Here is a 27,127-nt window from a genome sequence, read left to right as displayed (position 1 = left end):
AAACTTCAACAATGGTATAGATGTAAATATAACCTTCCATCAATATCCTCTTAATAAAGCAAGCATTAGCAACTTACTTTCCCTCCTCGCCATCAGGAACGCGACGTTTGGAGGAGTTGGTGGTGTCCTTTTGGGTGCTGGTATTGGTTGTGAAGAATCCCTCTGGAAACCAAGTGTTACCTGTCGCCCTCTTTCTGGACAGGACAACGATGATGACCAAGGTAAGGACAAGTAAAACAACACCACCGCCGATCCAGTACATATAATTGCTGGCAACATTATCTGGTTCAGTTGTACTGCCGGGGTTACCAGGAGGGTCCACTACAACATACAAAGATCAAACGCTGAACAATTTCCTTCCTAAGAGTTCTTGATGCTTGGATTCAAAATGGCATCTTCTAGTACAACAGGGTTTAAATGTTGTTAAGCAAACTCCATATCAACCAGACTGCTCTATTTCTAGACATGATATCTAACCTATATGAAATAGTACTGGTGACCTTCTCACTTCCTTACTACCGGTACACTATTATATAAACTTGTGTGATCTACTGGAACACTTATGTCAGTCGAATGAGGCATATAACTAAAATTCATATCCACAATACATGTTAACATTCCCAGGTTTACTGTATCACAGCCGGGATTTACTGTACCACAGCCGGAATTTACTGTACCACAGCCGGAATTTACTGTACCACAGCCGGAATTTACTGTACCACAGCCGGAATTTACTACTTCAGCCAACATTGGTTGTTCTGATGTCACTTACCTTGTACCTGGCGAATGGGTACCAGTGGGGTCCAGCCATTCTGAATGGAGGCTACAAGTACCTCAGCAGCAGTGTCCACAGACTTGAGACAATTATTGGCCAGACATAGACTTCGATCCAGAACCAAGTGTACCTCGCTCCTGTAAAACGATCAATAAGACATGGATCACTAAGGGTGAGTGAGGGAGGGTCGGGTTAGAATGGTCTTGGTGTTCTGTGTGAGGAAGGGTCGGGTTAGAATGGTCTTGGTGTGCCGTGTGAGGAAGGGTCGTGTTAGAATGGTCTTGGTGTGCCGTGTGAGGAAGGGTCGGGTTAGAATGGTCAGTGTGTGTTGTGTGAGGAAGGGTCGGGTTAGAATGGTCTTGGTGTGCCGTGTGAGGAAGGGTCGGGTTAGAATGGTCAGTGTGTGTTGTGTGAGGAAGGGTCGGGTTAGAATGGTCTTGGTGTGCCGTGTGAGGAAGGGTCGTGTTAGAATGGTCTTGGTGTGCCGTGTGAGGAAGGGTCGGGTTAGAATGGTCAGTGTGTGTTGTGTGAGGAAGGGTCGGGTTAGAATGGTCTTGGTGTGCCGTGTGAGGAAGGGTCGGGTTAGAATGGTCTTGGTGTGCCGTGTGAGGAAGGGTCGGGTTAGAATGGTCTTGGTGTTCTGTGTGAGGAAGGGTCGGGTTAGAATGGTCTTGGTGTGCCGTGTGAGGAAGGGTCGGGTTAGAATGGTCTTGGTGTGCCGTGTGAGGAAGGGTCGTGTTAGAATGGTCAGTGTGTGCTGTGTGAGGAAGGGTCGGGTAAGAATGGTCTTGGTGTGCCGTGTGAGGAAGGGTCGGGTTAGAATGGTCTTGGTGTGCCGTGTGAGGAAGGGTCGTGTTAGAATGGTCAGTGTGTGCTGTGTGAGGAAGGGTCGGGTTAGAATGGTCTTGGTGTTCTGTGTGAGGAAGGGTTGGGTTAGAATGGTCTTGGTGTTCTGTGTGAGGAAGGGTCGGGTTAGAATGGTCTTGGTGTCCTGTGTGAGGAAGGGTCGGGTTAGAATGGTCTTGGTGTTCTGTGTGAGGAAGGGTCGGGTTAGAATGGTCAGTGTGTGCTGTGTGAGGAAGGGTCGGGTTAGAATGGTCAGTGTGTGCTGTGTGAGGAAGGATCGGGTAAGAATGGACATGGTGTACTGTGTGAGGAAGGGTCGGGTTAGAATGGTCTTGGTGTCCTGTGTGAGGAAGGGTTGGGTTAGAATGGTCTTGGTGTGCTGTGTGAGGAAGGATCGGGTAAGAATGGTCTTGGTGTGCTGTGTGAGGAAGGGTCGGGTTAGAATGGTCTTGGTGTTCTGTGTGAGGAAGGGTCGGGTTAGAATGGTCAGTGTGTGCTGTGTGAGGAAGGGTTGGGTAAGAATGGACATGGTGTCCTGTGTGAGGAAGGGTCGGGTTAGAATGGACATGGTGTACTGTGTGAGGAAGGGTCGGGTTAGAATGGTCTTGGTGTCCTGTGTGAGGAAGGGTCGGGTTAGAATGGTCTTGGTGTGCTGTGTGAGGAAGGGTCGGGTTAGAATGGTCTTGGTGTCCTGTGTGAGGAAGGGTCGGGTTAGAATGGTCTTGGTGTGCTGTGTGAGGAAGGGTCGGGTTAGAATGGTCTTGGTGTCCTGTGTGAGGAAGGGTCGTGTTAGAATGGTCAGTGTGTGCTGTGTGAGGAAGGGTCGTGTTAGAATGGTCTTGGTGTTGTGTGTGAGGAAGGGTCGGGTTAGAATGGTCTTGGTGTGCTGTGTGAGGAAGGGTCGGGTTAGAATGGTCTTGGTGTGCTGTGTGAGGAAGGGTCGGGTTAGAATGGTCTTGGTGTGCCTGTGTGAGGAAGGGTCGGGTTAGAATGGTCTTGGTGTGCTGTGTGAGGAAGGGTCGGGTTAGAATGGTCTTGGTGTCCTGTGTGAGGAAGGGTCGGGTTAGAATGGTCTTGGTGTGCTGTGTGAGGAAGGGTCGGGTTAGAATGGTCAGTGTGTGCTGTGTGAGGAAGGGTCGGGTTAGAATGGTCTTAGTGTGCTGTGTGAGGAAGGGTCGGGTAAGAATGGTCTTGGTGTTCTGTGTGAGGAAGGGTCGGGTAAGAATGGTCTTGGTGTCCTGTGTGAGGAAGGGTCGGGTTAGAATGGTCAGTGTGTGCTGTGTGAGGAAGGGTCGTGTTAGAATGGTCAGTGTGTGCTGTGTGAGGAAGGGTCGGGTTAGAATGGTCTTGGTGTCCTGTGTGAGGAAGGGTCGGGTTAGAATGGTCTTGGTGTTCTGTGTGAGGAAGGGTCGGGTAAGAATGGTCTTGGTGTCCTGTGTGAGGAAGGGTCGGGTTAGAATGGTCAGTGTGTGCTGTGTGAGGAAGGGTCGGGTAAGAATGGTCTTGGTGTTCTGTGTGAGGAAGGGTCGGGTAAGAATGGTCTTGGTGTCCTGTGTGAGGAAGGGTCGGGTTAGAATGGTCAGTGTGTGCTGTGTGAGGAAGGGTCGGGTTAGAATGGTCTTGGTGTGCCGTGTGAGGAAGGGTCGGGTTAGAATGGTCTTGGTGTGCCGTGTGAGGAAGGGTCGGGTTAGAATGGTCTTGGTGTCCTGTGTGAGGAAGGGTCGGGTTAGAATGGTCAGTGTGTGCTGTGTGAGGAAGGGTCGGGTAAGAATGGTCTTGGTGTTCTGTGTGAGGAAGGGTTGGGTTAGACTGGTCAGTGTGTGCTGTGTGAGGAAGGGTCGGGTAAGAATGGTCTTGATGTTCTGTGTGAGGAAGGGTTGGGTAAGAATGGACATGGTGTCCTGTGTGAGGAAGGGTCGGGCTGTGTGAGGAAGGCTCGGGTTAGAATGGTCAGTGTGTGCTGTGTGAGGGTCGGGTTAGAATGGTCTTGGTGTTCTGTGTGAGGAAGGGTCGTGTTAGAATGGTCTTGGTGTTCTGTGTGAGGAAGGGTCGGGTTAGAATGGTCTTGGTGTTCTGTGTGAGGAAGGGTCGGGTTAGAATGGTCTTGGTGTTGTGTGAGGAAGGGTCCTGTTAGAATGGTCTTGGTGTTCTGTGTGAGGAAGGGTCGCGTTAGAATGGTCTTGGTGTCCTGTGTGAGGAAGGGTTGGGTTAGAATGGTCAGGTCTTGGGTGTCCTGTGTGAGGAAGGGTCAAATTACAAAGGTTTCAGTGAATCCTTTGTGAGAGTTAATAAGAGAGGCTTTGTGAATCCTATATGAGGAAGGACATGGGATTAATGAGGAAAAACAGATAACAAACTTGTCTTTTGTCCAATTCCAGTCATATGTGAAATTTTGAATATAATATAGGACAAAGAATTTCGAAAAGAAAGATGTTAATGACTTGCCCCATTGAGAACTTATAGATATAATAATGGAAATAACAATTCTGGTGTCTGTCTGTTGTATTGACAATCAGTGGAAGAGAAAAGAGTTGATATGATCAACACGGAAACTGAACGCTTGATATAACAGATCAGATGACCATGTTCATGATCCGTGTATAAATCAAATATTTGAAATATTTTGAATGTATGATGAAAATTAAATAATGAAAATGAGGCACTTTGATGACACAGAAAAAAGGAAAATCATCAGCAAATATGGAAAAATGTGACACAGGATATTTATGGCATTTTGGAAAAAAAAAATCCCCATAAATGAAGGTCTTTGGTACCACTCTCTGTTGAGGTAAATGTGACTTACCCTATATACTCATCATCAGGAACGGAACGCAATGAACGAATCACAGCAAATCTCTTCGAGCGGGAGGATGCAACGACTGGGTTAGGTTTCCATGGATAAACCATTTTTTCTCCTGCATCTGTCAACTTAATTTTGACAATTATCTGAAGAAGTTGTCCAAGAACTCTCAGAAACTTTGAAGAGTCCTGAAGAAATTCTTCTGGGGTCTTCATGACAACAAGCACCATGGTTCCTGGGAGAATATTCGGCTTCTGACTGCAATCTCCCCCATCCCAGTTACACGCTGTAGTGTTACAGCCAGTATCACAATGCCCATTCTTGTAGTGTTTCTCACAGTATAAGTTATAGCTGGGGTTGCAGGGTTCCTTCACATTACAGTCGCCACCATCAAACAGACAGTCTGGATTGTTACAGCCCTGATCACACTGTGAATTGTTGTACACGTTGTAGCAGGCTACACCATTACGAGGCTGTGAACACCTCTGCCACAACTTCAGGAAGCCTAACGAACAGTCCCCACCATCAAACTCACAGTCCACTATAGCACACTCTTTCTGTAACAGTAAATGAGGTACATGTAAAAAGGTTAACACAGTTATATAACACTATAACTGAGCAATTTTTTCATTTAGATTTTTTTTATTCATAAGTAAAATAAAATATATCTAAGCAAAATCTGAATACATACATCACATATTCCATCTCCAGCTTTGGCAGCACATTCTGCCATGGGACAGGAGGAGCCCTTGTCAGGAGTGGGTGTGGTCATCTGGTCGGTACCGATGCCCCCTGGGGATACTGGGTCATATATGTGACAGTTGACTCCAGTGTAACGGACAGGACAATCACATTCATAACGACCTGTAAAATACAATATGATGCAATAAGTACCCATAATAAAGTAACCCATTGGTGATATGTAAACTTCAACTTAACCATGAGTTGTTTCCCTTTGTTAGCAATATGTTGCATAATATATACTGCAACTTTTTCCTTTCTTTTCATTAAAAATTCACTAAAACACTTTCGGTTTTATGTTTCTTAGTGCTAACTAAACTCTGAACTGTAACCAACACATGGCACTAGTATATTTTTTGCCTGTCAAAATGTGGAACATCAACAAGCAATAGAAGCTACCTGTCGAAATATGGACCATCAACAAGCAATAGAATCTACCTGTCAAAATATGGAACATCAACAAGCAATAGAATCTACCTGTTGAAATATGGAACATCAACAGGCAATAGAATCTACCTGTCAAAATATGGAACATCAACAGGCAATAGAATCTACCTGTCGAAATATGGAACATCAACAAGCAATAGAATCTACCTGTCGAAATAAGGAACAGCAACAGGCAATAGAATCTACCTGTTGAAATATGGAACATCAACAAGCAATAGAATCTACCTGTCAAAATATGGAACACTCACCAGGTCTGTCCAGACATTTTCCTCGTTGACATGGTGAGGATACACATTCGTCAACTTCGTCAATCTCACATCTGTCCCCAGTTATGCCTTGCTCACACATGCAGTCAAATCCATGAGAACCAGGTATACATATACCATTGTTATGGCAAGGGGAGCTTGTACAAGCACTAAGCTCACATAAGTCTCCAAAGTAACCCTGTAAAGCAGAAACCAAATCAACCATGAATTACTATATAGAAATGTTATTTTCTTCCAGTGATGCATAAAGACAGACAAATACACAACTTGTAGTTAAAACGACTTGAAACGTGAAGTAATGCTCAATATGACTTACCCCAGTACATGCACATTGGTAGCTATGCTGTGCCTTTGTACAGGTTCCACCGTTACGACAAGGGTTGGGCATGCAGAAGTTCATCGGCTGAGCACAGTGTCGTCCTGTGTACCCTGGATTACAGTCACAGCGATAGTCGTTGTTGAGCTGGACACAGCTGAAGGTTCCAACAGGATCACACGGTTTCTGTGTCTGGCATTCATTCACATCACCTTCGCAATGCTCACCAACAAATCCTGCGGGACATATGCACTCAAATCCACTGACCTTGTCGACACAGGTGCCGTTATGGTGACATGCTCCCGCGTAACAGTCCTCCTCATTGTACTGACACAAAAAACCTTGTGTGCCACGTGGACAAGAGCACTGGAAGTCAGCGATCAGATCGTGACAGGTACCACCATTGGCACACGGGTTGCTGGCACAGTCGTTAATATTCATTTCACAGTTTGCACCCATAAAACCATTGGGACAGGTACACTTGTAGTTGCCCACATTGTCTTGACATGACCCACCATTCTGACAGGGTGCTGATGCACATTCATTAAAATCCTCCTCACAGTAACTGCCTATGTAACCTTGGCTACACTGACACCTGTGACTGTTATTGACATTAGTACAGATACCTCCATTTTGGCAAAGTTCTGTTACTGGTACACCTGAAATACAAGAAATTTAGTTATTCACCTGACAAATGTTGACAAGTATAAGAATATTGATCAAAACAGAATAATTAAGTTTCAATCTGTAAGGTGTATATTTCAGTTTCGAATACCAGATAATAGTACATACCTTTTATGTTGGCAGCGGCGAGACAGGTGACGGCACTGATGTCACACCTTGGTCCATTCCAGCCTGGGGCGCATGTACACTTGTACAAGTGTGCCTCCTGGGAGCATGTGGCACCATTCTTACAGGGGTTGTCAGTACACCAGTCGACAAATGCTTCACAACGTGGTCCAGTCAGGCCATAGGGGCAGTAACACTTGAAGGCAGAGCCGTGGTTGTCACAGGTGCCCCCATCCATACAGGGGTTGGAATCACACGGGTTGATACGATGCTGACAGTTGGAGCCAGTGTACCCTAATTCACACATACACTGAAATTCGTTGATACCATCGATGCAGCGACCACCGTGTAAGCAGGAGCTAAAATTCATATACATATACATAGTTATACAAGGTGAGAAGAGGCCAACATAAGATGATTTAGACTGCTCTAGGTATGTAACTAATTTTTCATCAGCATTTATTAACGGACAAAAGTTTCAATTTATTTCTATTGATTAAAGGAGGTCTTGTTTTGATTTGATTAGATCTTAACAGCTGTAATTGTAGCAGAATCAAGATGATTTTCAAACTGTGAGAATATTTTTTGAGACTAACCTGGAGGTACAGTCATCGTCGTTATTCTGACAATGAACGCCGCTAAATCCAGCGCGACAGGAGCAGACATAGGAGTCAACATAATCAGTGCAGACGGCTTGGTTCTGGCAAGGGTTTGAGTTACACTCGTTGATCTCGATCTCACAATTGGTACCTGTATAGCCTTTACGACAGACACAGGTGTATTCGTTTGTTTTGTCAAAACATGTGCCACCATTCATACAGGGGTCAGGGAAGCAATCGTCATGGTCAATTTCGCAGTATTTCCCTTCAAAGCCCATGCTACATGTACAGTTGAAGGAACCCATGGTGTTGGTACAATAGCCATTAGCACAGGGAGAGTGATTACACTCGTTGATGTCCTCATGGCAGTAACGACCTGTAAATAATCAACAAAATCATCCATGGGACACGGACAACCACAGTTTAAGCATCCTAATGAAATGGTATGTATCTTTCATTTTTCGCTATATAATTATGAAGATAATCTTTTTTCTGAAATGATTTTAGCGATTTCTTACTGATAGGTTAAATGCTTACCTGTGTAGCCAGGGTTACAGCTACAGGAAAAGTCATTGAAGTCAAAGTCATTGGTACAGGTGGCCTGGTTGGTACAGGGGTTGGAGCTGCAGGGATCCATTTTCTGGTCACAGTTGGTGCCTGTCCAGGGCACTTGACAGTGACATTGGTAGGTGTTGGCGAGGTCAGTACAGCTTCCATGGACACAGGGATTACTGTGACAATCATCAATGTTGATCTCACAGTTGATACCTGATAAACAAGTCAGGAAAGTATTAGCCCTGTATACATACATGCTTCATATAGACAATAAGTCTCAGAAAGTTGAGTTTTCATGGTAATAATTAAATAGTTATCTACGGTGAACAAAGAAATCATATCTTAAAAAAAAAAGAAGAAAAAAAAAGAAGATATTTACCTGTGTAACCAGGCAGACATCGACAACTGTAGCCACCAAGGAATTTCACACATTCACTACGGTGCTGACATGGATTGGACTGACAGTAATTCTTCTGTGTCTCGCAGCGCGCGCCCTCATATCCATCAAGACACAAGCAGTCAAACCTGTAATAGAGAAAAACAGACTTCAAACAGTTATCTCCCTTTGTACCATCGGGGATTCTTTACACTTTTGCTTCAAAATTATAAACTTGCGCAATACATCTACTTGACATAGAACAATGCCTAATCCTGCTAGATCTCTAAGATTATGTTCACTTTGGGTTAATTGTCTTTCTGACAAGCTATATCAGATTTGTACTCTTTGTGTGCGCTTACCTGTTGACCCCATCCTTACACTGACCACCATGTAGACAGGGACTACTGGTACACTCGTCAATATTTGAGAGACACTGTTCGTCATAGTATCCTGGTGGGCAGTTACAGCGGAACCCGTTAATACCATCCACACACTTTCCGCCATTGTTGCAGGGATTGGAGAGACATTCATCAATATTGGTCTCGCAGTTCTTCCCTATAACATAACAAACATACAGCTCTGAAGTTAACAGATAAATGTCTATTTTACCATATACTTAGTGCTTATTTAATTGAATTTTTAATTTTTGATCTCATTTCTTCTCATTACATCATTAGACATGTATTCAAACCCATCTTTTCATGAACACTACTGATACTCTGAGAACATATACATTTTGAAGATCTACTTACGAATTAAATCACCAGGCACATTTTGAAGTTCTACTTAAGAATTAAATCACCAATCAAAATTACAGAAAATAGAAAGTAACAACTTCCTATCAATTTTTGTATTATTATCATTAATATATCAAATCTTTGACAGAAAACGGGTGTAATATAATAATCTTTATCCAGTTCTCCAATTGAACTTGGATATTAGCCTAGCCTGTCTTGTACTTGATGGCCTTAGCCGCGACACCTGAAGCATCTTAAGTTTTTCTTTTCTTTTTTCTTGTTAATGAGAAAATTTACCTGTGTAGCCTGGTTCACAGGTACAAGAGTAAGTGTTGATACCATCGTGACAGATACCGTCGTTAAAACAGGGGTTGTTAGCACATTCGTTATGATTCTTCTCGCAGTTCATACCTGGAAATACAGAGGCGTGGACATGGATGTAAAATTTCACCCAAAAGATGGATAGTTGGATGTCCCTGATAAGGGCATACATCAGCATCAAAAATATAGCTACAACTAGCATTAATATTTTCTGTTAATACAATATGACTTTTCTTAAAATATTGATTATAATCATATGAAATACAATGTAGGTGGTATGTTGGGATGATAATAAAACTTTGAATATGTTATTTCTGATGAGAGAGAAGTCTGTGTTTTCAATTTCTTAATACATGTAATTTAAAATTTAATCCTCACTTAATCATAATCTGTGAAAAGTTCCCTAAATGTTAATCAGGATTTGGATAGGCTAAATGTCTGCTATTAGATTGGTATTGTAAATTTGAAATACGGATTTGAAAATGAAATCCGAAGGGTTTTGATAGTGTGTGACAGCCGGGCGCTATTGTCTTTGTGTAAGGGTGGGATATACACTAATGGAAATGCAACATTAATCCTTCTATTCTGTGGTGTAATCAAACAACACCTGACTGGGGCTCCAACAACAGTCAGAGTACTGAGTAATTCTCTAAAGATCTCAAAGGTTCAAATACTATTATGAAAATCCTATACACTAAACGATTACAATTACATTTAAATCTAACTTGTAGTCATCTTTTGGTGATGAAGAAAATTTATGTAGAGAAAAATCTACATACTGTGTGAGTCAGAAAACATTCCACATTGTCAACATGAGATGTCGATCACAGATAAAATTATCTAATCTTACTGATTAACTCCATCTTGATGATTCATTCTAAATTATAAAACCAATATTCTTGGTGATATCGTGTTAGTTATTTTTTAAAGTCTTCTTTTTTTTAAAAAGCTGTTCCTTTTGATGACTTTGTATCGGCAGCGCAATGGTATCTATAACAAGTATACAATCGATGTATAGCAGCTTCTGCCTTCTGCTGTAGAACTCACATTTATCTTTATTTGGCTAATAAAGGGTCGTGGGAAAGCTATGCATGTGCTTCTTCCCGCAGTCTTTCACATCAAATCAAAATCCGAAATATTAAAGTCCACTTTCAATCGTTAATCTTGGTATCAGGTTTGACTTTGAGTTTTAACGACCAAACAAAGACTACAATCAGGATAATACTACTTTTTTCAATCTTTTAAATTTTAATCCCTGAGGCAAGTAAGTGAGTTGTAGCAATACGACAATGGGTTCTACCTACCAATAGGTAGAATTATAGGCGGGGATTAGGGCAATTTGTCGTGTTATCTCACTCGTAGATGGTGACTCACCTCATACCTCCTACCTGGGACGACCCAGTTCTACCTCACAGACTGTCACGCTCAATCGAGCACAGATCTGATTCAGGTACGTGGATATTTAAGGACCAGTGCCTGTTACCTTACTGTGACACAATTTCACATCTACTTTATAAAACCCTCAGCAATGGAGGAAAACAGACTACAAATACCGCAAACACAGAATTTAAATTCAAGCATTCAAACACAGAACTTAAATTCAAGTATTCAAAAACAGAACTTAAATTCAAGTATTCAAACACAGAACTTAAATTCAAATATGTTTTTTAGAAGTTCAACACTTTAATGCCATATGATATATACATTTATTTTTTAGTAATTTCAGTCACATAATGTCAGGGGATAATAAGGCATGATTTGTTCAAACACTAACAATGACCTTGACGTCAATTAATCATCAAATCACTGTCACAGAACCATCTGATCATCATGCTTGTTTTGTTCTAGTTTCACATCCCTGTGAGACAGACAAAAGGATGACCAGACAGACAAACTGACGCCATATTAATACTGTCTACCACAACCAAACACCCTACTCCTTCATCCACCGCTTTAAATAATTCCAATTCTTTTTAGTTATTATATCTGATTTTTATTTCGTAAAACTGACTTCAGAGTCGATTAAGTCATAAACATGTCTCATTTTGGATAGTACAACAATTACTGTGTAAAATCTCAGTAGTGAAATGTAATTGGGGGTGGCAATAGTATTCAGGGATGACTCAATATGATTTGATAATGGAGATAAGTAGAGGATTTACAAGGCAGTAGAAAAGTTGGATATCCCCATGTTCTCACCCTCGGCCCATCACATGTATTACATTCATGCATAATAAAATATCATTCTGTATATAACGTGTGTTTACCCAGGCATAGATCTTCAGGTGGGAACCTTACACTATAGTGCAGATTTCCATCGTTTAATTACTAATACCTGTGTGAAGGTACCACATAGGTAATTACAGCGACACAGATGACAAGATATATCAACAACAGGTGTTGCTATTGTTAATTTCAGCAATGAAATGTACGAATCATCCTGTAAAACATTAAATCAAATCAAGGTGCCATCAACGGAAAGAGACCTTTTATACCATTGGTAACATCTTGTCACTTTAAAGACAAGCTTCCTCTTCCCTTGAAGACATGGGAACTGTTTTCATGAAAAAATGATGATGTATAAATAAAGGTTTTCGAGCGTGATTAAGAATTTCTATCCGAATGGAAATCCCTATTGTTTTTCGTTCTTCTTCGTCTTATTATCATTATTGACACCTCTTGTTCTAATTACTATTGGACCACACTAAGACTTTAAACCCCAGAATCGAAAAAACAGTTAAAAAGTACAATACAAGTGTTATGTGTGATGTGCTTACCTGAAGTTCCTAGTGGACATTGGCAATCATACCCGCCACCATCTTTGAGCTGTACGCATGTGCCACCAAACTGACAAGGGGATGCATCACACTCATTGATGTCCTGATCACAGTGTTTGCCAGTGAAGCCACGGTTACAGTCACATCGGTAGTCTCCTTGGAGATCCACACAGTTACCATTGTGACAGTTGATGCCAGCACACTCGTCAATGTCCTGTTCACATCGATCTCCAGTAAATCCTATCAATTAAGTTTAATTCAAGTTATCGTTATCATCAATTAAAATTAATAATCATCACTTCTAAACTCAAAGTTAAGTTTCAAGACATGTAAAAATGGTATATAGGAAAATTTATAGGAAAATTTTTCAAACAGTATGAAAGGTTTTGGGTATAGAAAACAAGAGTTTTCTGTAACAGGCAATGAAGGAAGCATCACATACATCAGTATAGTATACAGCAATCATTTAGAGTATAAAGATAGAGCAATCATTTCATACATAGCATACATTAATACCAAACAGGTGGTATAGAACTGTAAAAAACAAAACAGATCAACATCAATCATCATATTATGGTAGAATATAAGGGATTGTTAGCTATATATGTTACCTCGGATTAATATAAAGGGCACTTAATGATACAGGACTCAAGAGGGGATTGATCAAAACAACTTCAGGAAACTAAACTATAGAATACTGGTCAATATAACTAGAAAGAGGATCTGGTGACCTTGGGTCATCATGGTTACCAAGGAACGGAAGGGGAGGGTTGGTCATTATATGGGTGGTTACCATGCAAACAGTTGCAGATATATCCGTCAATGGTGTCATTACAAATGGCGCCGTTGACACAAGGGTTACTCAGGCATTCGTCAATGTTGAGACTGCAGGTAGTACCGGTAAAACCTGGGTATAGAAGGACAGATTGTACACAGTCAAGGTCACACAAAAGCTTTCTACATATCTGTGGTTCTCATTCATGGTACTCAACTTCATTCAATTAATCTTAAATTATTTACGATGCCATCGACTTAATCTCAAATTACATTATCTATATGTGCAGCACTTTAACAATATTATCAAAATGTCGATTTTCAATATCATATAACAAAATCAGATGTAACAATTCTAACAGATTCAAAGATATCAAACAAATTCAAAAAAAAGAAAGAAATTCACTTTAACTGATAATCAAAAGGACATGTTTTTTGTTTGTTTTGTTTTAGTGTAGGATGGTTTGTTTTGTTTTAGTGTAGGATGGTTTTTTGTTTGTTTTGTTTTAGTGTAGGACGGTTTTTTGTTTGTTTTGTTTTAGTGTAGGATGGTTTTTGTTTGTTTTGTTTTAGTGTAGGACAGTTTTTTGTTTGTTTTAGTGTAGGATGGTTTGTTTTATTTTAGTGTAGGATGGTTTGTTTTGTTTTGTTTTAGTGTAGGATGGTTTCAAATCAACTATAACCAAGAATGGATGGGGAAGACTGACTCAAACATACCTGCTGGACAGAAGCAGCGGAACTTGTTGATCTGGTCTTCACACGTACCACCATTGCGGCATGGGTCTGTGGCACATTCGTCTATTTCTATCTCACACATGGAACCCTCGTATCCTGTCAAAACACAATATCCTCCTACATCATATCCATATCGATTTATTATCAAATGTTAAATCAATGTTTAAATGTTTTTTTATTGCTTGAAATGTAATCATTATAGACCGACATTTCATAATACATGTATTTTCTTCATAAAATTCAAACTATCTAGATCAGATGTTAAGTATAAACAAGGTACCATTGTTTACCCTGTTAAACCTTTAACCCACGCTCTAACTCTCGACAGACATGACCGCTCTAACTCTCGACAGACATGACCGGTCTCTACACTACTGCTATGGTTACAGGGTGTTGGGAAAATGACACCTTTTCTGATATTTTGAAAGTTGAAATATACCGTAATTTGTCACGCAATCCCTCGTTATATTCAGGGACAATCCATAATTCTATTTGTAGTTTGATTGTGGTTCTATATCAATTTCCAGTGAGATAAGATTTCTTCTGCTTCTTTATAATAAAAATTTTAATATATTAATTCACTTTCAAATGTTTTTTTTTAATCTTACTATCTAAATGCTCCTAAATACGTTTTGTAGGAATAACCATACAAAATAAATTGATAAAGAGTTTCATAATTTCATGTAGAAGTAAAGCTTTAAGATTTGAATATTGCCTGGTACATTAAAGAGACCACAAGATATATGTTTGATGGTGTAGTATCCACGCCCCAGTACCCCTACACCCTACAACTGTATGTAACACATTCCCCGGGCAGATCTTATCACCCTTCACTAGTGCTGGGGCTGTTTTCTGCTTTTTTAAACTCCAGTCTAAGTATTCCATAGCCGTGGGAACAGACTCCATCACCACAGCAACACTGAGGGAGAAAGCCGTTCTCCCCCTCCTAACCTCCTAACACAGCAGGTCTCCCCACTGTCAGAGTATTTATTTCTAATTTCAAAAACATTACTTATAGAATATGATTTGTTGAGTTTGAAAAGGCTACCACATGTTTGCTGTGACCCTGTCCCTGTGACCCCGTCCCTGTGACCCTGTCCCCCTCCCTCGTCTCCCTATTTGGTCCACCTGATCCTTTAACTGTGGGAACTCAACCTTATCATCCTATCAGTGAAATGTAATTAGGGTTATATAACCATACTCTCATATATTTGTTTTATGGTTTCCCAGTTTCTCTCTGTTGTTAAATGTTAGTAGACATCATGATAAAGTAAATGCCATGTCTGTGTGATTTAACATACTTATCAGGTTGCCAACCACTACACATTTTACTTTCAATACATTAATTAATTTATATTATTTTTGTGATATTCTGAACAAGATTCCTTCAACGAAAACTATAACTTATAATATTATAGATTAAGTCTACACTAATGTTACTATTCCTTATAATACTAGCCCTGTTGTTGGTAATCAAGTGAAATCATACATGATTTTGTCCATTACCTTTTAATATGAAAGTAAATTTAAATGATATTTTTAATCAATCTCGCATTGACAAACAACAAACAAATCCCCCCCCCACCCCCGCCACCATTAATCATAATACTATTTACATTATAACTCAGGTAATACCTACATTTTGATGTTTACATAGTTTATTGGTGCTTAGCTAAATAAGCTTGAAAAGTCCTGGATATAAAACTGACATATATAATAAAACATAGCTTGCCTGTTTTACCTGTGTCATTTAAATCTTCCATGATCCCCCTCCCTCCCCTCAATGTATCAATCACCTGATATCACTTCATCACATTAGACAGACAGAGACAAAGGTGAAGATTTCAAACAAATACACTCCACTATTTTATAAGGTTCAAGTTAAAATTTCACATTTGGGTGGTTTCTAGATTTTAGAAATTTAAATTCCAATGGACAGATTCATTTCATAGTCCTCTGACATGCAATGGTGAGGAGAAAGACAATAGTGTTGGTTGTCCCTCTCCGAGTCACACCCGATTACTCCCCTTTGTGGAGCCAGCACAGCATATCTGGAAATCAGACCCTTTCCTTCTAAAGTTACACCCTTTATCAGAAATAAGACATTGGAAAAATGTCCAAACTTCACCACAACTAAGTCTTTAAATAGAAACCATATGTTGTACTCAACAAATGACTTTCTGCAGAATATCAAGATTTTTCATGACTTCTGTTTGAATCAGGTATAATTTATTAGAGGTCATGACACTACTTAAATCCTGTACAGCACTAGTGACCACTAGCTTTACACAGGAAGTGGTCAGTTTACATACATCACAAGAGAATGTAGATCAAACACATCCTGACAGGACTTTCACTACCATTTAAAGTCTAAAGGCCATGGAAGTAAAGGACTTCAGTCAGGATAAATGTGCCCGTATAAAGTTGATTATCACATTAATCTCTTAAACAATGATTAAAGGTTACCAAAGGCACTTGGTAAACATCATCAATAATCAAATCTATACTACAAGAATACCATGAACGTGGTAAGGGAATGGTTTTACAATGATTGTGAGAAGAACATTTTTGAAAGTCTTGTTTTTAAAACGTCAGGATGATTTTAATCCTGATTCTTCTACATTCACACGATTGCAAGTCATAGTTAAACTGTCGTTAAACGACCAATGTGTGATATACATCAGTAAAATCTAAGCTAAAGTGTAGCAAAAAGTTCAATATTAATAGACTTGCTAAAAACTGCTGAAAAGGAAGAATAACATCAATGAGAGGATAGACAACTGTTACCACTAACATACACAGTAAACATACACCCCTGTAAACTAAAGGTATGTGTATTACACTGTACATGTATATCCCTAATGTTAGTTAACTTTTCCCACACTTCACCAAGATGACCTCTGACCTTCACTAACATCTCCGACCTGCTCTGCTGCATACATTAACAATGTGTAAACCTTTTAAAAACATCACTAATTTCAAATTCCTTCCATTTAGGCCTAGATACCTGGGACGGTTCCGGTTCAGTGATCAGCTGTAAGTTGCGGGTAGCTGATGAATTGTCATTTATGTCAATACAGAATTAGATCTATTCAAATTTAATACCACTAATCTCTCTGACAATTGTTGATGCTGGTATCACTTCCTTTCTCTCCCATAATGAAGCCTATATCAATGCCACTAAACATTGTCTCCATCTTTATAGGTGTTTGTAGCTGTTTTTTGTCAAAATTCCACCAAATAAGAATGGTACTTTTATCAGGACCGATATTACGGATGTAAAGGACAAATCATGGTTATGAAATCCTGTAGGCAGTAGTACACATGTATGTGATCCCGAGCACTACCTATTCTCAAACATACTGTTCCTCAACTTAGGTACCCAATGCTACCTATTCTCAAACATACTGTTCCTCAACTTAGGTACCCAAGCACTACCTATTCTCAAACCCACTGTTCCTCAATTTATCTTCTATGTTTTCCACTATGGAGTAGCTATTTCCTCTGAGGAAATTGAAGTTATTTAAAAGTGCCAGTTTTTACAAAAGTTGATAACCATGGACATTTTTATGGTAGGACTGATCAGAATGGTAACTTACCTGCCATGCAGACACAGATATAGCTGCCCATTTTATCGAGACATGTGCCATCATTCTTACAAGGGTTAGACACACATTCATTAATGTTTTCCTCACACAAGGGGCCACTGAATCCTTGGCGACAGTCACAGTAGTAGCTGCCCTGCGTGTTCTGACAAGTGCCGCCATGCTCACAGATAACCAGAGCGGCTGTAAGTACAAAAGACGGAAATCCAGTTTCTTTTCTTACTCCAAAGTCGTTTGATTTTTTATTCATTATATTCGTTGATGCAGTAGTTAGAATAGATATCATGTTGATGACAATATAAATCTTCCATTTAATTAAAAATTTATTGATTAAGAATATTATGTAGGATTGTTTTTTAAGACAGAACTTACCATCCTGACACTCGTTGAGGTCGGTTTCACAGGTGGGGCCAGTCCATCCTTGACTACAGGTACAGCGGTATTGACCATTCATAGGGGAGGCCTCACAGATGGCGTTGTTCTGGCACGGGTTTGACTCGCAGGCGTTATTCATGTGACAGCGCAGACCTGTATAAGCACGTTCACAAGCAGAGAGACAAGACAGAGAGTTAGTAACATGCATATACCACCCTCGTAGAGGTCTGTGATAGGCATACCAGAGAAATGACATCAGTATAATAATACCATGCAAAGATCACTTTGTGAGATCTTAAATCAAAGTCATTCTTAAAAGCTCCATGGACAGAATTGTCATCATCGACAACACAACTCATTAAATCAACAATCTCAAGCTCCTGGAAACACAAGACTATCTGTCAAGCTCACGGAAAAATAAGACTATCATGCAGTATTTCATCTTACATACTTATGAAATAATAAAAGATTTTCAGCGAAAGCAGTAATGTATAAGAAAGCTTTGAAAAAAAGACAGTCAAACATATATATATATCTCCAAAAGATAACAGCAAGCAATGAAGACAATCTCAAAAGCAAGGCCAAGAAATTCAACCTTATTACATTAAATGTGACAAAGAAAATTGCTAGCTTTGACCTTGTGATAATTTGGGGTCATCTCTAGTAAAGATCAGTAGTAATCACACAGGGGATGTGGAACTTACCAGTTTTGTCCGGTGGACAGGTACATGTGAAGTAGCCCACATGGTCCTGACAAGTTCCGTTGTGGAGACAAGGCTGAGTTTGACAGTCGTCTATATTCTCACTACAGTCCTTACTAGTCCAACCATTAACACAGATACAGGTATAGTCAAAGTCTGGGGTGTTCATACAGGTCGCACCGTTCTTACATATTCCAGGGAACTCCAAACACTCATTCACATCCGTTTCACAGAAAGTTCCTGAAATATAATAATATGTACATTAGAAACAACAGCAAAGGAACTGAACAGGATGTTACAGTAATTCAGATCTAGACCAACGGATTTATCAGACATGTCAGAGCTAGATTAAATAGACACCAGACACATCAGAGCTAGATTAAATAGACACCAGACACATCAGAGCTAGATTAAATAGACACCAGATATGTCAGAGCTAGATTAAATAGACACCAGACACGTCAGAGCTAGACTGAACAGAACATTAGACACATCAGAGTTAGACTGAACAAAAAGTCAGACACGTCAGCGTTAGACTGAACAGAATGTCAAACACATCATTGATAGACTGAAGATATTGGAACCGACTCAATATTTTCTTACTGTTGAGTGATAACAAGCATTTTAAACATCATGGAATAATGACTTGAAAGTGTTTTATTGTGTCTTGGAACAATGAAGATGTAAGGCCTTGTTTCAGTAGCTCAATGTAAGAGAACTATCATAGGGATATTGCTAGGATCGGAGCTTTCATTCCATGTAATATTTTAGATCTTGCACCCTTCACAATTTCGTTATTTTCAGAAAGCATTAATGGCAAACAGTTTATAGTGAAGTGCATCGTATAATGATAAATATTTTACTTTGATATACAGGACATTTCAACAATGGCCTAAATCACAAAAATGTTTGACAATAGGTAGCTTAATAGATACCCAATTGTTAATTTTTTTGGACAAAGGAGTGATTTTTTTTATTCCCCCTAAATAGTAATATATATGCTATCCATAATACTGACCCCATGTCCTGTTCATCTTACTATACTAGCTGACAATAAGATCTGACTTGTAGCAGCTTTATCACACTTTATTCTGCCATCACAAAAAAACTATCAAAATACACTACAGTCCCATCATGCAACACTTCAAGTCTGAAGTACAAAGTATCACTTTAATCTCTTCAATACATCTTTACACAAATATGACATTTCCTTCATACCTATTGTATTTAGTCATAAATTAAAAATAGCAAAATAGGCATTCCAGAGAAATACCAGAGTGTGTTTGAGGTTTGTTACTGTGACAACACTGCCTTAATCCAAAATCTCAAGTCCTCATTCACCAACACAATTCACACAGTCCAACAAACCCCTAAAAAATATGTCTTCAGTAATTATATCGGGGCTGTGAGTTTGCCTTTGTGTGGCCTGGCCTGAGGTCCGTTCACATGCACCATATTTTGAGTTTTCAATAGCTACAGTAACTTCTGATGGATAATTGATCACACTAGAGCAAGCTACCATGGGAAAGTGTTTTTTTCTCATTGTATTTTTTTAGTGACATGGTCACAGGTTTATTCCTTTTTGACAAACCAGGACATCTCAACTTTGCCTGTCCTACCTAACAAGCCCCCTACAGATAGGGTGGTCAGTTACATGTAAAAATACATATGTTTAACCTCAGTCCATCTTTAACCATTCATTAGTTTGACACTTAGGGATGTTCTACCAATCTCCACCTCACAAATCATTGCCTGTTTTATCATGGATATCACTAATAACCAGTGTGTTTACTATTGTATAATACAGGGGTATCTATCACCTTTGTGATGGACAAATAGTAAAGTCATCTGGGCAATAGGTAAGAAATCATTGGTATTTTTTCCCACAAGAAAAGATGATTTCCGTGACTTTTATCACAAAAGACAATGTCTATGACTTCTGTGTATGAGATGTTTTCATCTTAAACATTTTGTGAACCAATATGTTTCTTAGAATTAGTGTGGGAATGTCTGTTAACATCTGATCAAAGATTGGGTTTTATAAAAACTCTTTTCTGCCAATCATAAATACTTGTTACAATTTCAAAGGAAATGTTTCTTTTTCAATATAAGTAAACAACAAACAATTCATATGATTTACAATGTGTAAGATGGTTCTGCTGAAACCAAACCCCTTTTCTAAATTGTCAGTTCTTTTTTTTTCACAAATAGTTTTCAGAAATTTCAAAACAAAGGTGAAATAATATGTTTTAACTAAAGGAGGTTTAAATGTTGAGAACAAAGCTGTTAGTGTTTGAATGTCAAAGGCAGTGATCTGCTCCAGATTGGCCTTCAAACACTGCCAGTGTATTAAATCCCATATCAGGACATCTCTACCCAGGAGGAAAACAAAAACACCAGGCTGTTACAACAGGTCTCCAGACATGGCTATCTATAGTAACATCTATACCCTATACTCTCCACCTATAGCCCTAACATACTACCTCCAGGCCGTGTAAATACTACCCCCTCTTTCCCTCAATCTTGTTTGGGGATCTGTTAGGATGGAATTTGTTTCAGGTGTAATCTTTACCAACATCTTTAGTAAGCTATCCCCAAGTATCTCGGTCCATTATCTGTACAACACTAGTTCCCCCTCCAACTATCTTAACCTGTAATCTTCTATTAACCCCTCCCACTTGATCCCCCAATCTATTTCCCTCCAAAAAACTGGCCAGCCCTTCATGTGTATTTTAGAATTGTCAACACCTGCTCTGGTCCAGGTATGTCCAGACAATGACACAGGTAAAGTCTCACGCCAGCAACACAACCCATAGTCAGGCTACTTTTGTACGAAATATTTTTGTTCAAAATATACTGTGTTTAAAATATAATCAAGTTTTCCTGTCCTTTTTGATACGAAGATTTAGCCGAGGAGAATGGAAACACAAGAACCCAGCAAAACATCATCTCTTTATATTAGATATGCATTACACAATAAAATCCTGCCATTTCATTTAGAAGGCAGACTAGACGAATATCATGTTTTCCCACTAGGAGTTAGACAGCATGAAGATTTTATGACTTTGTTAACCTTGTATGATTACTTTTTCTGTACGAGATATAATTTTACTGCACTCAAAGTTATGACACAAATAGTTCTCCTTTACATTAAAACAGGGGTAGATTTTCTTGTATATATCCATCAATAAGCCCATGCCTGGCAATAAGATCACCCTATCATTTTAACAAAAATATCAACAAATTGTACTGCTGTTGAGGGTAAATATGGCCATATCTACTTGTGGTTATGGCCAGAGATGACAAGTGTTACCCACCCCCCTGGCCCCGAGCTTGTTGAAGGACGAATATGGGGATATTTGTACTTATTACCGGAGATCAAGTAATGGCCCTTTTGGGTTCATTAGGATAAATCGGGTGATAGTTACTAACGCTTGTTCTGTTGAGATCAAACTTTGGCCCCAAGGCTTATTGAAGAATAAATGTGGTGATATTAAATTGGTCTTTCTGCTGGGCTATTAAGGTAGAAACAGGTTTTGTCAGCTACACTAGAACAGGTCATGACTTTTAATTCAATATTCCGTTACTTTCCTCAAGTTGCTTGTGTGGCAAAACTTTTCAGCAGAAACTACACATTTTCTTTACTCAGTCCTTGACATCAGTCCTTGACATACCTGTGTGGGTTGGGGGACATTCACAGGTGTATGAGTTGACGCCATCTCGACAAGTTGACCCATTGCTACAGTTGCTGTTCGTGCAGTCATCATTGTTAACTTGACAGTGGATGCCATGGAAACCTGAAAAAATTATGTAACATTTACAAAAAGAAAAAAAACTCAGCTTTCTGCATCATGATCACAAGAGAAAATTGTTCGCAATTGTTAGAGAGACATTTAATATTTATACAAAACATTCCAACTTTCACATTTCAAGCCTTGTCAAAGACTAGTATGTTTTGTGCCAAGTGTCAGGCACCATCAATAGATGACCATGAAGGTGTGATTCTGGCCCCAAAATAACAGCTTCAAAACACAGAGCCGTGAGAAAATGTCTGTCTTACAGAAATAGACAAAAACCTTGTAACCTTCTGGCAAATTGACAAAAATAGTACACTACCATACAATTCAGTTTCAGGTAGAAATTGTCAAAAGATGAGAGCGTCGGTGAGGACTGGGTCAAGAACATCCCTGAATACAGATATACCTGTAGATGATAATGAGGTACACCTATATAGCTAGCTACCCGACAGGTGTATCCTCTTTATCTACTACAGCTTCCACTCCCTATAGTAGTCACTAAGTATATATATATGATACCAATGTCATGACCTTAAATTATTCACCTGGTACCTGAGTTAACCAACAAACAAATTTAGTTTAGTTGATATATTGTAATACACCATGCTCAAGTGTTGTTTTTTTTTTACTGAAATCTAATACAAATTATCCCCGAGAGATTCGTCTGGAACACAGTAAATGACAAATTCCAATTAGCCTGGTATTGTTGGAGGCTGTGTGGATAGGGTCTGAGTGTACCATCCTGGACACCCCAGACAGGTGAGGTCAGGGGTCACAAATACATCTCTGTGACCCAGACATCCCCACCCTTCACACCTAGACAGACACATCTATGTCACACTGTGACAAGTGTCTATATATATCATCCTATAAAAAACATCAGGTGTCCCACATGTCCAATATCCTATCAAGACACAGTCAACACATGTGGAGCGTATAGTCAATTAATTGCTTTCTGTATTAGAATTTGGATATCTACCAATTTTCTGTATTTATCAACAAGGACATTTATATTTAACTTTTCACTCAATGTGCATGTCAAAATAACAGTTGGTTATACACCAATAAATACAAAAATAAATCACAGCAGATGCTAATAGATCCTGGCTGTACAAACTCTCAGCTCCCGTTCCAACAACATAAACAGCCTCCTTGGTCCTCACAGCCACAGGTACATATTTTATCTATCAATTTCAGGGTGAAAGTTTGTTATATGTTCCTCACAGAATTTTATCTTCAATTATGACATTATCTATTTATTTTATATTTATAATTTTCTTTTATGGAAAGTTTACTATGGTAATCATTGAAATGATTTCTACCTAGTTTCTTCCACTCCTTTTCTGTGTTGAAATTGGAAGATTTACATATCTTACATTCTACTTCATCAACTCTTGAAGATAATTAATAATGCCCAGAATTTATAGAACTATTTTAACGCCAGTTGATCTCCCAAAGGGGAATCCCATAAGGATATGATTTTGTACATACCCTCGTAATATCTGAAAACACTTGCTGTGTAAACTAACCCACACTTTCCCAAATTTTCAAATTAGGAAAATTTTCAATTACCTATGTCCAAAATAACAAAGCAATTACATGTTTTGTCGACCAGATACAGAGGATAGCAATGAGGGACGACAAGTACACACACCATGGAGCTGGGCAATACCCACACAATTTGTTGTTCCATTAATTTTTATTTGGTTTGGTCGTGCTGTTCTGGATTTGTGTGTCAAGTGTAAATTTCTGTATAAACAAGATAGAAAACAGATGTATCCCGAGTCTGGACCCCTGACCCCTTATCAGCGATCTAGTGCTGCATCAGTAAACATTCAGTACAGTTTCAGATGCTGGTCTTGGGTGTACCTCACAGTGTACAACCCCCACCACCACCACCACCACCACGAATTAACAGGTCCTACTGTTTTATAGTACAGACAGAAAATACCAAGCCAGCATTTTCCCCTCATAACAAATATGATATGGAAAATCTGGTCTCAATCAATAAACTCAATTTCCAAAATTAGTATTTAAGATATCTGTTGTTTTCCCAAAATTAGTATTTAAGATATCTGTATTCTCAAAATTAGAATTCAAATTACTTTAATTGTAATTAAAAGATGCTAACAAAGAAAGATTTGTGGAATTAAATTAAGCATTCTATAAAGTTAGACAAGACTTTCTCAAGATCTGGCCAAACATAGAATGCATGTTTATAAATGTGACAATTCTCACCCATTATATCAGTTGTCTCCCCTTACATAATTACAGGACAAAGAGCCTGGGAGTCTGGTGACATTAAATATTGAGTGTTTTATTACTGCTAATCATCTACAACAGATTTGGCTTCCCACTTTCCCATTGGCTCGGTGTAAAGGTCTCCCATTCCCCTTGCAAAACCATATCACCCCTGAATTTAAAGCCAGCAGAAAACAACTCTCCGCCATTGCTTGATTGCTACTGTCACATGATCAAGATTTCCGTAATTTTGCTCAATTTACATTAAATTTGTCACAATCAGCGTCAGGAGAGATGACAGATGTTGGTTTAGTGGTTCACATAGGTACGGCATGGTAAATATGTGTACAATAAGCAGTACAACCACACTAAAGGCCCTGGGAACCGTGCAGATGGCGGGAGGGACCTAAGGGTCCGCTTCCCTCCCCATGGCACGATATGATGTCATACAATCTACACAATGTTAAGTCTATACAGAATTTAAAGTGTCCCAAGTAGAGTGTCAGGCAGGTCCATCTACATTCCTAACTTTTCCAATGGGTTTTATCCGGAGAACAATACATCTCACCGAGGTCTGCATCAATACACCCTCGTGAGGATGACACTACACAGCCCCGCTTAGTACTCGATCTTAGTACTTCACACGGAGGAAAAAAAGCCAACTCATCATTATACATAGAAACACTGGGTTTCTATCACCCACACAGAAAAACTAGAGACTGGGTTACTGTACAAAAACACGCTAAAAATATCAATTAAATACACAATTATAATCATCAAGTCAATGTTCAATTACATTTAAGTAGTTAATGGAGCAGTCCAATGAATGATTGTTATTATTATAGTACCAATCATTTGAAGGGTCAGAAGGACTATGATAACAAGGCTTGATGTACACAAATTTTTCATACACTATGAAATCAGAAAAGAATTGCCGAAAATGTCATGATTTGTGTAAAATTTTCCCCATTCGTACAGACGCTGTGAGGATCGATGGATATACAGTGGTGACCTTATATGGTAGCTAAACATTGACATGTGACATTGGTACAAACTCCCCAACAGTAAAAATCTTAACATGATTTTTGCATTACGCAAACATGAAGAAAGCCATACCTGCTGGTTATCTACACCTGCATGATTAACACATGCAGGAGAAAGCTAAGTCAATGAGACATCATTGATCGCTTGATTCATTATTTTCCATTTTCTATGTCAAACACAGATTTCAATGATTCTTGGTTGTAACTATAATCCAACACACAAGATATTTGAAAGTCTTAAACACACATCAATCATATCTATGATTTTAATCATATCTCTCGCAAAAATGTCAGATAAAAAGTTCTTGTACAACACTTCCATCGATTCCGAAAATCAATTTATGTTTAAAGTTATTGGGATGGGATAGTTAGGACTATCAAAACCTAAAATTTGTTGAAGGTATTAGGATGTCACTTATATCTTGATCTTAATTCAGTCCAAAGTGTGACAATGGTGTTAGGGTGTCACTTATATCTTGATCTTAATTCAGTCCAAAGTGTGACAATGGTGTTAGGATGTCACTTATATCTTGATCTTAATTCAGTCCAAAGTGTGACAATGGTGTTAGGGTGTCACTTATATCTTAATCTTATTTCAGTCCAAAGTGTGACAATGGTGTTAGGATGTCACATCTAATTTCAGTAGAAATACATCAATCAATTGTCAAAAAATATTGAAGTAAGTGTGAATTGCCCATGAGAATGTAGATAACATTAGACTGACCAGTCCCTGACCAGCTGGACAACAAGGAGACCACATGAATGAAGGACAAAGGTTAAAATTGTCTACAATATCACCACTGCAAGAAGGACAAAGGAAAGTTGTGTCTACATGTCACCTGCATTAAGTATATAGCTACTTACCACGGCTATTTAAGGGGCTATGCATGTTTGTTTATTCTCAGTAATGTACTGCTCATAAAGTACAGAACAATGGTGAATTAGTGGCACCGCAACTCAGAGGTACCCTGCGGGCGTTACCTAGGTACACCCTAATCAGGCCGTCAGATTTATACCACTACATATCATGGAGGATCTTTTTTTTAAAATCTTTGAGTGTATTGGGGTCTAGCTTGTGTCTGAACAAAAGAAAAAATAAATAATGGTAAGTCGTGCCTGAGGTGAAGGAATCATTTTATAGTGTAAGTGTTATACCTATTGATAATAGCACGCGTTGACAAAACATGGTCTCTGTGATGTTTGTATTGAGGATATCAGTAATGTTTTGGTACAAGCTCTCTAAAGCCTATCTCAGTAATGTTATTTTATCACATATTTCAGGTTCTTAATCACGACTGGGTATGGAGATAACTGGACAGCCACATGTTTGACCTTTGGACAGGTGATTGTCCAGTGTTCCAAAACTCCATCACGCCCAAATAATACTGAGGTAAAATACCTCTTATATTGTCATATCACAGATTAAAAATTTGTTTTATGAATTTTATTATTTTCTTATCCTAAATAATTTGTAAAACAATATATTAAATCGAAAAATGACATTAAAA

The 27,127-nt window shown here is 39.0% G+C and overlaps 1 protein-coding gene across 3 annotated transcripts in view; it reads right to left on the bottom strand.

Annotated features, from left to right (window-relative positions):
* Positions 1–27,127, bottom strand: part of LOC117316926 (neurogenic locus notch homolog protein 1-like) — a 93,684-nt gene that overhangs the window by 8,207 nt on the left and 58,350 nt on the right. For 2 of the 3 annotated variants that reach the window (XM_033871705.1, XM_033871719.1), the window contains 19 exons: positions 22,213–22,335; positions 18,542–18,778; positions 17,835–17,990; positions 17,457–17,645; positions 13,840–13,953; positions 13,142–13,255; positions 12,349–12,588; positions 9,548–9,661; positions 8,873–9,068; positions 8,514–8,659; positions 8,117–8,347; positions 7,577–7,955; positions 6,984–7,339; positions 6,192–6,850; positions 5,858–6,053; positions 5,113–5,285; positions 4,425–4,978; positions 773–912; positions 78–321 (listed from right to left, as the gene is read on the bottom strand). In XM_033871705.1, the coding sequence (XP_033727596.1) occupies positions 78–321; positions 773–912; positions 4,425–4,978; positions 5,113–5,285; positions 5,858–6,053; positions 6,192–6,850; positions 6,984–7,339; positions 7,577–7,955; positions 8,117–8,347; positions 8,514–8,659; positions 8,873–9,068; positions 9,548–9,661; positions 12,349–12,588; positions 13,142–13,255; positions 13,840–13,953; positions 17,457–17,645; positions 17,835–17,990; positions 18,542–18,778; positions 22,213–22,335 (4,561 nt within the window). The remainder of the gene's footprint in view (positions 1–77; positions 322–772; positions 913–4,424; positions 4,979–5,112; positions 5,286–5,857; positions 6,054–6,191; positions 6,851–6,983; positions 7,340–7,576; positions 7,956–8,116; positions 8,348–8,513; positions 8,660–8,872; positions 9,069–9,547; positions 9,662–12,348; positions 12,589–13,141; positions 13,256–13,839; positions 13,954–17,456; positions 17,646–17,834; positions 17,991–18,541; positions 18,779–22,212; positions 22,336–27,127) is intronic. The other variant, XM_033871712.1, reaches the window with a different exon arrangement.

The sequence above is a fragment of the Pecten maximus genome, chromosome 2, assembly GCF_902652985.1.
Source record: "Pecten maximus chromosome 2, xPecMax1.1, whole genome shotgun sequence".
NCBI classification, from domain to species: Eukaryota; Metazoa; Mollusca; class Bivalvia; order Pectinida; family Pectinidae; genus Pecten; species Pecten maximus.
Note: the sequence above shows the minus strand (reverse complement) of the source record. Positions and strands in the feature narration are given on the sequence as shown.